This window comes from Emys orbicularis, chromosome 23 (assembly GCF_028017835.1).
Source record: "Emys orbicularis isolate rEmyOrb1 chromosome 23, rEmyOrb1.hap1, whole genome shotgun sequence".
Lineage (NCBI taxonomy): Eukaryota > Metazoa > Chordata > Testudines > Emydidae > Emys > Emys orbicularis.
In genome coordinates, this window is record NC_088705.1 from 4,425,182 (window position 1) to 4,438,689 (window position 13,508).

General features: G+C 61.7%; 1 protein-coding gene across 1 annotated transcript in view; it reads left to right on the forward strand.

Moving 5' to 3' along the window:
* The first annotated feature begins 562 nt into the window (after nucleotides 1–562).
* DLGAP3 (DLG associated protein 3) overlaps nucleotides 563–13,508 on the forward strand; it is a 29,897-nt gene continuing 16,951 nt past the window's right edge. The window contains exon 1 of the mRNA XM_065421672.1: nucleotides 563–1,576. Within this exon, the coding sequence (XP_065277744.1) occupies nucleotides 563–1,576 (1,014 nt within the window). The remainder of the gene's footprint in view (nucleotides 1,577–13,508) is intronic.

Below are 13,508 nucleotides of genomic sequence, written 5' to 3' on the forward strand. Positions count from 1 at the left end.
TTTTCCAAGCTGAGCTGTCCCAGTCTTTTTAATCTCTCCTCATATGGAAGCTGTTCTATCCCCCTAATCATTCTGGTTGCCCTTCTCTGCACCTTTTCCAATTCTAATATATCTTTTCTGTGTGAAATGGAACGTCCGTCCTGTGTTGGCTTTGCACGTGAGCATGACTTTGGGCGGGGCTCACAGACCTGCCTTACATGGGGTTCCCTTTTCAGCACCCATAATTTCGCCGTCCTTTCAGACTTGATTGGCAGGCACAGTCGGGTTTTTAGACGCGGAGGGCCAGATCTTTGGCTGGTGTAGATGGTCAGAGGAGCCGTGCTGATTTGCACCAGCTGACGAGCAGGCTCATACAGTCTGCTCTCATAGAAAGGTGGGTACAGAGCCGCCACCGACCGTTCTCTGCATGGGCAGGTTGAAGGTGCAAAGAGAGGCAGGGCTCGGAAACCTGCCCAGGCGCCAGTGGGATGGGAGATGGCTAATGTGTCTGTCCTGTCTCCGCAGGGGACCCCGCAGGGATCATCCGGCACAATGAGGAAGTTCCGGGCAAGGTTCTGACACCATGAAGGGCTATCATGGGGAGCGCAGCCAATCACAGAGCTCCACAGGGCACCCGTGTCACTGCATCCCAGAGGACTGTGACCAGCCCCTGGACTACATCCGCCACAGCCAGGAATCCAGGCAGTCGTACCTCCTCAGCCCCAGTGAGCCTTGTTCTTTGGATCACCGCTACTGCCCCTCTCGGAGCCCCGGGATCCCCGCTGAGTGCCCAGGCGGGCCAATGAGCCTGACCGAACCGCTCTCCGCCAGCAGCAGCAGCACCTTCCCCAGGATGCACCATACGCAGCAGCAGTACGACTCCTGCGACGAGTGCATGGCGGCCACCCACCCCTCCAGCAAGATCAACCGCCTGCCCCCCACCCTGCTGGACCAGTTTGAGAAGCAGCTGCCACTGCACCATGATGGCTTCCACACGCTGCAGTACCAGCGGGCCAGCACCACGGAGCAGCGCAGCGAAAGCCCCAGCCGCATCCGCCACCTGGTCCACTCCGTCCAGAAGCTCTTCGCCAAGTCCCACTCCCTGGAGGCCCCGGCCAAGCGGGAGTACAACGGCACCAAGATGGAGGGCCGGGGGGATGGGTACCACCATCACCACCAGCACCACCAGTCCCGGCACAGCAAGCGGAGCAAGAGCAAAGACCGCAAGCTGGACTCCCGGCACCGGCCCAAGATGATGGGCTGGTGGAGCTCTGACGACAACCTGGACAGCGACAGCAGCTACCTGGTGTCCGGCCGGCACGCCGTGGACCAGGGCACCCAGTACTGTGTGGATGCTCCTGAAAGTGCCTTCAGAGACTTGACCTTGAAGAGTCTAAAAAGCGGGGGGGAGGGCAAGTGCCTGGCCTGCGCTGGCATGTCCATGTCGCTGGACGGCCAGACGCTGAAGAGGAGTGCCTGGCACACCATGACGGTCAGCCAAGCCCGGGAGGCATATCCCAGCTCGGGAGGCAGCCAGGAGAAAGCCTTGGTACTGCAGGAGGCAAAAGCCAAAGACAGAGGCTACCATTACCTTCAGGTGAGGTGTGCACTGGGGGGGCGGGCTGGCTTGGCTGGGGGGCGGGGGGGACACGCCTGCAGGTGTCAATCGTTGGTTCCCGTCCTGCCTGGTTGCAGTGTCTGGAAGTCACTCCGCCCCAGCGCAGAGGGCGGTCATCATCAGCGCTGCGTCTCCCAGCCCTGCAGAGAGCTAGCCAGACGCAGCACCAAGAGCAGGTGCCCCTTCTACACTAGGGCTTGCAGCAATGGGAAGGCCTGGTAAAAATACCCCAGCGCAGACAAGTCTCTGGATACTCCTTGACCTTTGTCAGGGGCCTTCCCCCTCTGCTGAGCCAACCCACGGGCTCTTCTTTATGGGCTGGAGATCTGGGGATGAACTTCTTACAAATCCAGTTCCTTTGGCCTGGACGCCCCACCGCACACGTCTCTCCGCGCACACAACCCCCGTGCACTCTGGCAGCTTTCGGCAATGGTGAATTGCAACCTCCGCTGCAGCCATGGCCTTAACCCAGGCGTTGTCTCTGAAGCGCCGTGCACAGAAGCACGATGCCCCCGGGCCATGGTCAGTGGCTGCTCTGATGGGATTCCCAGGGGCGGTGGGGCAGCCGGGGAGCTGTGCGGCGGGGCGTGCGGACAGGGCTGGACTCACTGCGCTGGGCTGCGGGCGCCGTAGGGAAGGCAAGTGAACCGTGGAAAGCCAGAGAATGTCCCTGTGTGGCTGAGACCGGGACTCGGGGATCCTGGAGCCGCAGGGCCAGTGGGCTGCTGCCACCTATGGGCACGAGTCGGTCGTAGCACATAGAGCCCGGGAGCGAATGGGGCGGGAGGCGGGGATGGGATGCAGAGAAGCTTGGGGTTGTCGGTCCAAAGGGGATGGTCCTGGCCTCCAGCTCCCTCCTGGGCTGGAACAAGGAAGCCCCAGCTGAGGGTCACCGGCTTCCCAACGACATAACCAGTGAGACTGGAGCCAGGTCCTGAGCCAAACGCTGAACAATGGCCTGAACTATCCGCCCCCCATCCCTATGCCGGGCTGGACCCAACCCCACCCAACCCCACTCCCACTGTGCTCCACACCCCCATATTCCACCCTTGCCAACCCCCTGCCCTGCACACACCCAGTGCCCCCCCCCCACTTTGGAAGACTTTGCTCTGGGTGCCAATCCTGCCGCTCAGTCTTGGTTTCGTTGTGGCCCCACCAACAGCCATGTGGGCAGTGGGCAGTCTCTTTCCTGCCCGCTCTCCAGAATCCAGACCGCCCATGCCCTGCTGTGACCCGCTTGGCTGGGGCTTTGGTTTGCCAAGGGGGGTGTGTGGCTTTGTCAGGGAAAGGCCCACACCCAGCCAGCGCCAGCTTTCTCTGCTTCTCCTCACTCAGCCTCCTGGGCCTGCAGGGCTCTCAGTGGTGGGGTGATGCAAAGGGCAAACATTCCTGACCTGGCACTGACTTAGGGGCATCAGTCCTGGCTCCTCCCAGTTTCAGTAGGGGGATCTCCCTGTTCTAGACCGTAGGGTATTCAAGGGGCCTGAGATGACTGGGTCCCTCCAGGTATCATGTGGTGATGAGATGAGTGCGAGGTCACTGCAAGGTGATGCCATGTGCAAATCCTGGCATTGTTTCATCCCAGGATGCCAGAGGACCATGCGAATCCTCACACCTGGTGTGCTTTGGTAGGTGCTGCTGGACCCTGGGAAACTGAGGCACAGAGCGGGACAGGGACTTGTCCAAGGTCACTCAGAGAGACCTGAGGAAGAGCTGTGTGTAGCTCAAAAGCTTCTCTCTCTCACCCACAGAAGCTGGTCCAAGGAAAGACATTACCTCACCCACCTTGTCTCTCTCATATCTGGGACCAGCTCGGCTACAACAATGCGGCATACAGAGAGCCAGCGGCAGGAACAGAACCCAGGAGTCCTGACTCCTGTTCTCCTGGTCTGAAGACCAGGCTTCTCTGCTTCCGCTGCAAAGCATGCGCTTGTCCAACGCCGTTCCCCGGTGAAATGGGTCTGACTTTGGGAAGGTCACTGCCAAGCAGGCATGTGCCACCAGCACTCCCGTGGCTTGTCACACCAGGCCCTGCGGGGGGACACTTCCAGATGTGTCTTGCCTGCCTTTCCCGCTAACTGCAAGCACAGCTCGCTTCTGCCCTCCCCCCCGGCTGAATTATTATTATTGATTGATCTGGACTGGGCCTGTGGTGAGCTCCAGAGCACTTAGCAGATTCCCAGCCTCTTGTCTGTGTCCCCGGCTCCTTCCCGGGCTGTCCCTGCAGCTGCAGCTCTCGGGGTAGCAGGTGGCTGGGGGAGGTGGGGGATGGGCGTGTGCTTCAGGTCTTGAGCTGGGGTCAGAAAATGGGAGTTCAACTCCCTCCTCTGCCCTAGGCCTCCAATGTGACCGTGGTCATGTTGCTTAGCCGCTCTCTGCCTCAGTTCCCCTGGTGTGAAAGGGGGGTGATATTGCCTCCACTCTCCCACTCGTGGTCTATTCAGATTGTAGGGCAGGGGCTGTCTCTCACTATGGGTCTGTACAGCACCTGGCACGCTGAGGCCCTGAGCTTGGTTGCAGCCTCTAAGTAGGGTTGCCAACTTTCTAGTCGCACAAAACTGAACACCCTACCCCTGCCCCTTCCCTGAGGCCCCGCCCCTTCCCTAAGGCCCCGCCCCCCCACTCAATACATTCCCCCTCCCTCGGTAGCTCACTCTACCCCACCCTCACTCACTTTCACAGGGCTGGGGTAGGGGGTTGGGGTGCGGGAAGGGGTGAGGGCTCTAACTGGGTGTGCAGGCTCCGGTGTGGGGCCAGAAATGAGGGGTTCAGGGTGCGGGAGAGGGCTCTGGCTGGGGGTGCGGACACTGGGGTGGGGCTCGGGATGAGGGATTTGGGGTGCAGGAAGGTGCTCTGGGTTGGGGGGGGCTCAGGGTTGGGGCAGGGGGTTGGGGCTTGGGGTTGAGGAGCGGGCTTACCTCGGATGCTCCTGGTCAGCGGCACAGTGGGGCGGGCTAAGGCAGGCTGCTTGCCTGTCCTTGCACTGTGCTGCGCAGGTCCGGGTCCTAGGCAGGGATGGTGGGGGCAGGAGGCTCCACACGCCGCTCTCACGTGCAGGCATCGCACCCCAGCTCCCATTGGCCGGTTCCTGGCCAATGGGAGTGTGAAGCGGGTGCTCGGGGCAGGGGCAGCGCACAGAGCCCCGTGGCACCCCCGCCTAGGAGCTGGACCTGCCGGCCGCTTCTGGGGTACAGCGCGGAGCCAGCCAGGACAGATAGGGACTAGCCTGCCTTCGCACCACAGCACCATCAACCAGACTTTTAACAGCCTGATCAGCAGTGCTGACCGGAGCTGCCAGGGTCCCTTTTAACAGCCTGATCAGCAGTGCTGACCGGAGCTGCCAGGGTCCCTTTTCGACCAGGTGTTCCGGTCAAAAACCAGACACCTGGTCACCCTTCCTCGAAGTAGTACTGCGTACCGATAGCACCTAGCAATGTCACTGCCGTTGGAGTGTAGGGCAGGAAGCGAGGAATATGGTATCCCACTGAAGCCAGCAGGGATGATTTTAGGAAGTGAAAGGGGATTGCATGGGACGGCCCCGCACTAGGGGGAAAAGGGTGATGGGGCCGACCCTCAGTGACCACAAGTGGCCAGCGGCACAGCGCCCCTTAGTGCCGGGGGGGCTCCCAGAGACCAGGTGGGAGGCAGAGAGGGCAGGGGCAGGGGGCGATTGAATGAGCTGGCCGAGAAGGGCACAGAGGTTCTCCGCCCTTATTCTGAGCGGTGGGATCAACGCTCAGCTTCACCCACGCACTCTGACAGCTGGCCGGCGTTGGCTGCTTTTAATGAGCGCTCGCCTTTCCAAGGAAAGCTCCCCTCCTCCTAACGTGTCCTCCCGAGAGCTTGTCTCTGCCAAACCACCTCTCCCTTCGGCTTTGGCAGCTGGAGCGGGAGGTCCGGATTGGGTCCTGCTGCTTTGAAAGGACTCCTTTGCTACGGCTGCTTCAGAGAGTCACCCCGCCCGGCTTCCTTTAAATGTGAGCCTAGACCCAGGGCAGAGCCGTGGCAGATACAGCATGTGGATAGGCATGTGTCTGCCCACAGAAGGGCGGTTGGTCTGTCTCTCTAGCTAGCTAGAGCTCTACAGGGGGCAGGGGGGTAGATGGCTTGGTGATGAGCCAGGGCTGGCCCTCACCCCGCCTGTGTGATGGGCATGTAGCTCCATGGCTGTCTACCGTGCCCTGGGACTGAGCTCCACCCCTCTGGGTTTGGGGTGCGTGAGATGGGATCCAGGACCTGGCCTGGTTCCCAGCTTCCTGCTCCTCCTAGCCTGCCCCCCGTTTCCCTCTCCCTGGTGGCCGAATCGGGTCCAGTGTGCGACAGATGTGTCTAGGCTCCTGTCCCAGCTCCGCTCTTCGGTGCTTCTGCCTCGTGCTCCTCTGAGTGATCCCCCGGCCCGACCCAGTTCCTGAGAGCTGCTCAGCGGCGAGGCACAGAGGGGCAGAGCTGGAGCTGCTTGCTCTGTTCTGTGCTATGGGAGCCCCAAGACCAGGGTGATGGGCTGGGACCTTTCAGCGGCTACGCGGAGTTACTAGTGACAGCTGGGGGACAGGGCCACGCCTGGCGCCATGTGTTTGAAAGGCCCAGATGGCTGGTCTGGTAGGGCCCTGGGAGGATTACAGGTTCAGTCCCTGCACACGGCCTTGTGCTCCCATGGGTCTCCCCGGAGCAGGGTCTGGGCGTGCCCCTTTCAGCCCCTGCTGGGGGAAGGAGATGCTCAGCATTGTGTCCCCTCCCCTAGTCGATTGGAGGAGGAGGGCATAGAGAAGGGGACTTGAGGGCATCGCCAGACGATGCCCTTGGGGATGGGTGTTAAATACCGAGGACAGAAGTTCAAGCCCTGGGTTTCCTATGACCTGCTGATGGCGCTATGGCGGGTGGCATAACGCCTCCGAGTGCCGCGCTGGGGAGCTGGCTCCGTGCTGCGGCAGAGGGAAGCCCCCGCTCTTGCTGAACCATCGGCAACTCTTCCTGCATCTGCCTGTGTCTTCCCTGCAGCAGGGGCTCAGAGATGAGCTATCAGTCGCTGGCTGGGTGCTGTGGGGAGTAGCTGTCTGCTTCCCTGCTCACCTGAATCACCCAGCCTGCTCTCCTGCTTCAGCAGGGTTCTAGCTGGCACCATCCACCCATGGATTAACTAACGGGAGGGGTGGTGCTGGGGGTCGCTGTGCTTCTGGGAACAGGACTGGCTCTTTGATGGCAGCTCCCCTGTGGCCGTGGAAGGGCGAGCACTGAGCTTTGTAGGCCCTTGAGGGTATGTCTACCCTGCACACTGAGTCCCAGCTCTGACTCAGGTTTGAGCCGCAGCCCCCCTTCCGTCCACACACAAATCAGTCTGACTCGGGTCAGCCAGCACTCGGGACCCGGGTCCGAGGATCCTGCTGGGGGGTGAGTCTGAGTCCGAGGCCCACTGAGACTTGGTCCAACTGTCATTTTGCAGTGTGGACACAGCTCAAGCCGCAGCCTAGTCAGAAGATCTGGGCAGTGCAGTATGGGTGCGTTAGCAGGTCTGTGAGACCCGGGTCTTGCAATTGTAAAACCAGGTTCACAATGCAGTGTGGATGCTCCGAGTCCCCAGGCCGGGCCCCACAGACCCCGGTTCGCAACGCAGTGTGGACGCTCCGAGTCCCCAGGCCGGGCCCCACAGACCCCAGTTCACAATACAGCAGGTATGCACCAAATCCCCAGGCCGGGCCCCACAGACCCCGGTTTGCAATGCAGTGTGGACGCTCCGAGTCCCCAGGCCGGGCTCCACAGACCCCAGTTCACAATACAGCAGGTATGCATCAAGTCCCCAGGCCGGCCCCCACAGACCCCGGTTCGCAATGCAGTGTGGACGCTCCGAGTCCCCAGGCCGGGCCCCACAGACCCCGGTTCGCAATGCAGTGTGGACGCTCCGAGTCCCCAGGCCGGGCCCCACAGACCCCGGTTCCCAATGCAGTGTGGACGCTCCGAGTCCCCAGGCCGGGCCCCACAGACCCCGGTTCGCAATGCAGTGTGGACGCTCCGAGTCCCCAGGCCGGGCCCCACAGACCCCGGTTCCCAATGCAGTGTGGACGCTCCGAGTCCCCAGGCCGGGCCCCACAGACCCCGGTTCCCAATGCAGTGTGGACGCTCCGAGTCCCCAGGCCGGGCCCCACAGACCCCGGTTCCCAATGCAGTGTGGACGCTCCGAGTCCCCAGGCCGGGCCCCACAGACCCCGGTTCCCAATGCAGTGTGGACGCACTCTGAGGGGGCCCTTGTCGGGCACGAGGACTCAGCCGAGAGCGAGCCCAGCTGGAGGCTGCATGTTACTCGTCTCTGGACCAGCGTGAGGCTGAAGTGGCTCTTTCCTGCAGCTTTGTTCCCCGTTGGCTTTGCTCTCCCCAGTCTTCCCACAATGCCTGGCGGTCCAGCGCCTTGATGTTTGCGATTAGAGGAGAGTCGGGCTATAATAGCCTTGTCCTCCAAAGGCACAAAGCAAAAAGGCTTTTATTTAAAAAAGGGAAGAGATTCTGCCAGCGGCTACAGCCGGCTCCCGAGGCGCCGGGGCCCCCAGCTCTGCACATCCCAGCCCTGGTGCTCCTGCTAATCACAGGCTAACAAACAATGAGAAGGAGCTGTGGTCCTTGGCTCTCAGAGGTAGACCAAGCCCCAAAGGCCCGATCAATGAGCTCCCAGCTCTAACGAGGAGAAAACAGAGCAACGGGGGCGGCCAGGAGAGAGGCGGTTTGTGAAAATGCATCTTAATCCTTCTTCACAGCGTCCTTTGCTGGATCGCTCTGTCTCCATATAGGGCCCGGCACCTCACCCACGTTCATGGGCCCCGTGGCGGGAGGGGAGGGTCCCCATTCTCCCCCTATGGAACTGGGGTGCAGAGAGACTCACCCAAGGGCATACACAAAGCTTGTGGTGTCCCAATCTCCTGCTTCCCAGTTTGGAGCTTTAGCCACAAAGCCATGCTTCTTCCGAGAGCCCCGGAGAATGTGCTCACGCACAGAGGGACCTATACATCTAAGGCCTAGGTAGCAGCAGCTCAAGATTTCCACCTGACATCCCACCTCTCCCTGTTAATGTCCTGCAGCCCCTGACTAGAGAGTGCCCAAACTGGGGACAGATTCTGCTCTCCTACTGGTGTAAATCTGGAGTAACTACAATGGAGTGGCACCAGGGCAAGGGGAGGATCGGGCCCCCATGGACCATTGAAACCCTGCTGCTGTTGGTACCAGGAGCTGGGCTCAGACCCATCTAACCTGCTTTGCAGATACACAGTTTCTGAAGAGGCTCCAGACCTGGTTCCCCGCTCTGTCCCAACCACGCCAGCCTATGTGGGACTCAGTGGCGTTGCCTGGCATGAGACCAGGATGACTCTGTACAGAATCAGGCCCTGGGTTTCTTTATTTAGAAATAGGTGTTTACCGCATGTATGTACAGCGCCCAGCACAATGGAGCTCTAATCTCCACTGGGCTCCTGGGCTCTACGACAGTGGTTCTCAAACTTATTTGATCAGGCTCCTCTTCTTTGTGTCTGTAGTCGTTTAGGCCCCCACCTATAAGTACATATACCGCCACCCAGCTCTGAGGGCAGAGGGGAGAACGGCGGCCGCTGGCCATGGCGCCCGGCTCTGAGGGAAGAGGGGAGGGCGGCCACTGGCCAGGGCGCCCGGCTCTGAGGGAAGAGGGGAGGGTGGCGGCGGCGGCCGCTGGCCGGGGCACCGGCTCTGAGGCAGAGGGGAGGGTGGCGGCGGCGGCCGCTGGCCGGGGCACCGGCTCTGAGGCAGAGGGGAGGGTGGCGGCCGCTGGCCGGGGCACCCAGCTCTGAGGGAAGAGGGGAGGGTGGCGGCGGCCGCCGCTGGCCGGGGTGCCGGCTCTGAGGGCAGAGGGGAGGGCGGCGGTGGCTGCTGGCCGGGGCGCCCGGCTCTGAGGGCAGAGGGGAGGGCGGCGGCGGCGGCTGCTGGCTGGGGCGCCCGGCTCTGAGGGAAGAGGGGAGGGTGGCGGCGGCAGCCGCTGGCCGGGGTGCCGGCTCTGAGGGCAGAGGGGAGAGCGGCGGCGGCTGCTGGCCGGGGTGCCCGGCTCTGAGGGCAGAGGGGAGAGCGGCGGCGGCTGCTGGCCGGGGCGCCCGGCTCTGAGGGCAGAGGGGAGGGCGGCGGCGGCTGCTGGCCGGGGCGCCCGGCTCTGAGGACAGAGGGGAGGGCGGCTGCGGCTGCACAGAAGTAAGGGATGCAATATTAAAAGGGATATTTGTCAATATCACTTTTCACAGCAGACAGCACCCCATTGCCGTCCTTCTGTGCTACTGCTGCCACCCTGGGGCTGACGGCTGGAGCCCCGCCCCATCCAGGTGAGGGGTTGAGGGAGGGGGAAGGAGAGCCTGACCCTGGTGGGCGGGGCTCTGGCTGTGAGCCCCGGCACAGTGGGGCTCCGGCTGTCCCCTTAATCCCCGCTTCCCAGGTGTGCACGGCCCTTCAGCGCGAGCCCAGCCACCCGGGGCTGAAAGCCAGAGCTCTTCAGAAAAACCACATGCTTGGGCCTCCCTTGACACATTCCCCCGCCTCCCTGGGGCGGCCCGCCCCCTAGTTTGAGAACTGCTGCTCTACGGTAATACCAGTAATAATCAGGGCCACTGAAAACCATCCTCTCAGTAACTAAACGTTGTTCCCATCTGAGGGCAGCTGGGCAAAGGGAGGTTGTGGTCTCACTCCAGTGACCCTGTTCTGTGGGTGACTAGGTGGACCCCAGGCTGCCTGGCAGCGGAGAAATAGCAGGGAGAGCGCAGAGCGGAGTGGAGATAGTCTCCACCACTGAAACCCCACTGCTGTAGCTGCAGGGCCATGAAGGAGGCAGCCGGCCTGTGGGAGCATTTACACTGGTAACAGCTTCCTCCCCAGGTAGGGTGACCAGATGTCCCAATTTTATAGGGATAGTCCCGATTTTGGGGTCTTTTTCTTATTAGGCTTCTATTACCCCCTAACCCCTGTCCTGCTTTTTCACATTTGCTGTCTGGTCACCCTATCCCCAGGATCTCGGAGTGGCTGGGCATGGAGGGGATTTGCCAGTCGGGGTTCTCCATGGAATGGGCTGGATTTCACTGGGTGGTTTTCCCATGTTGGGATCCATGGGGAGCTGGCAGGGCAGGCAGACCCCCTCCCTTCCGCTCCATGTGGGCTCAGCCTGTTTTCTTCCTCACCGTGCTGATGTTTCTGGGTGGGTTGGGCGGGTGGCAGATGGAACTGGCTAGTAACCTAGCATGCCATGGGCAGGGATTGAGTGTTGGCTTCCTGCAGGCAGCCGTGCCAGCCTTCCCCATAATACTGGCCTGCCGTGTGTCCTGCCACTCCAGCGCCAGGGCCCCACATTGTCCATTGTCCAGCTGTGCCGAGGACCGGGCTAGAGAGGAGGTGGCGGATAAGAACTGAGGGGCATCGGCAGAGCTGTGTGGAAGCCTGGGGCTGTGGGTCAGGATTGAGATGCAGCGGCAGAGCTGAAGGGAAACCTGCCTCGTGCTGGCCCATGCTCTCCCTGGCTCTATCAATCGCTCGCTGTCAGGCTTCCAGGCTGCTCTGAGGCTGTGGCTCCTGTCCCATCCCGTGTGCAGAGAGCACATGGGGAGTGAGCTGGCTCTGCTCCCAGGCCCCAGCGGTGTGCTGCAGGAGTGCAGCTTAACAGGGCAGGGGCTCTCCGAACCCCAAAGCACCCACCTCACCTGTGCACCCCACCTTGCCAGGGCCTGCAGCTGGTGACATGACCTATCCAGCGCTTACAGCTCCGTCCAGGCCCTGGGCTAGCCCACCAGGAGTCCTCCCCAGCCTGCTCTGTAGCGTGCACCTCACAGGCCCTCGCAGAGCTCCCTGGCTCCCGAAGGGCAACCCCCAGGGCCTGCGTGCCCCAGCTCCAACCCTGCCACCGCACCCCCTCCGCCGGCCCCCTCCCCTGCACACACGTGCCTCTTGGACAGCCAGCGTTGCTGTCCCAGAGGCAGCGCAGAAGCCACCCCCGGCTGAGGCCTTCCAGGCTGAAGGGGAAACCGAGACTCTGCCCTCTGGCTCTTGGGCCAGATCCAGGAGTCTTCACCTGAGCTGCTGTCTGAGGAGCATGATTGAAAAATCAGGCCTGCGGGGGGCCAGGCTTCCCGGCTCTTCGCTGAGCAATGCTGCTGTTTGTTTCGCACCACTTAGCACAGATTGGAAAAATGTAAATGATCTGCCTGCCTAACGAGCCCATCAGCGCCGGGCCTTCCCCTCCTGCCGTTGGCCCAGCTCCAGCCTCTCCATGGTAGAGGTGCCTGGCCCGCGCTGCGAACGGGGGCGGGGGGGAGTGGGCCTGTGTGTGTTGGCACCTGCGTGTGAGATCTCTGGGGCCAGATCCTGTCCGCGTGCTGGTCCCTTTCTGCTGCCCTGGGTCTGAGAGAGGCCTGGCAGGAGCCAGCCCAGCGCTCTGGGGGATCCCAGCAGGGTTGCCCCAACCTGGTGTCATTCCAAGGGACAGGAGATACTTTGGGCCAAATCTTGCCCCCAGTTACGCTGGCGTAAATCCACAGCAATGCCACTGGCTTTAGCAGAGCTACTCTGGATTTACACCTGTGAGTCAGTCTTTGCGCATCACTCCATGCTGCGGTGTGGGAAACGGACGCCCTGGCTGATCTGTGGGGCCAGGAAGGGCCACATTCGGCGCTCGTGCTGCTGTAAATCTGGGGCGTCGCCACTCAGCTTCAGGGGGGTCACTCCAGGTTTGCGTAGGAGGGAGCAGAACTGCTGTCCCAAGATGCAATGGGGCAGTGGGTCTCACTCTTCTAGGCCCCAGCCCCAGTGGCTCCCCTGCCACTTAGACATCTGGGCAGAGCAGGAGGTTGTTTGCTGTTTGGCAGCGCCTGGCAGCCTTGGGGATGAGAGGTACCAAGCAACCCCAGAGGTTGTGCTCAGCTCGGGTTCATTGACGGTGTGTTTTGCCCGCGGGCACATATGTGACTGGGGTGGTCAGGGCACGAAAGTTTCCACCTTCTCGTTGGGGCATGGCTCTGTCACAACCAGTATCGATGGCTTCTGGCAGCTGGAGCTGCCCCCTCTTCCCGTGGTGGTGGCTAGCTGGGTTTCAGGCAGGGGAGATAGCAGAGAGGTTTGTGGGAAAACGAAATTCCCATGAGCCTCCTTGGCCCTGCCTCAGGTTCGATCTCATTGGGCTGAGCCGCTCCAGGTGAGAAGGCTCCGGCCGGGGATTCCCCTCGCTCTGCTGCGGCCCCCAGGAACGGGGAGTCGAATGGCCAGCGCTGGAGCCTACGCAGGGCTGCTGGCCAGATTCCAGGCTGGTTAGCTCAGCTGTCACTCCCTATCTCCGGCCCATCTGCCCGACGCCGGGCCCAAATCACCGCAGCTCACTCGTTGGCTGGAACGAGAGGAATGAAGGGATTCTCCAACATTGGCTCATCAGCTCTCCCCTGGCACAGCCTTGAGCTACTGATTGCTGCCTGTCTCAACTGGCGGATGCACCCCTTGTGCTGTCTGCTCCCAAAACCCTGTCTGGGCACCTGACCGGAGCAGCCCTCTCCTGAACTGCTCTGCCCTGCGGAAGAAGCCCCCTCCCCAGGAGCACTGGAGGCTCCGAGGTTTTGGCTAAGAAGCCCCAGCAGCATGAGGCAGAATTATGCTTCTTGGAAACAAACAAAGCCAACAGCAGGGCCAGTCGCCCCAGGACAGCCCCAGAGCCGTCCTCTGCTCGTCTCCTCCCAGAAGGTCTCTGTGGATGCACTGACACCCCTCCCCCCCCGAAATGTCCATATTCCCATGTATCCCCAGAGCCCAGACCGTCCCAACACAAAGAAATCTCCAGCGCCGGAAACAGCCCCACAATGAAACGGCTCCTGTGCAGTCGGACATCCCAAACAGCGCCAGGCTTCCCCACTGCTCCACACTCAGCACGTGTACACACACACTTGTG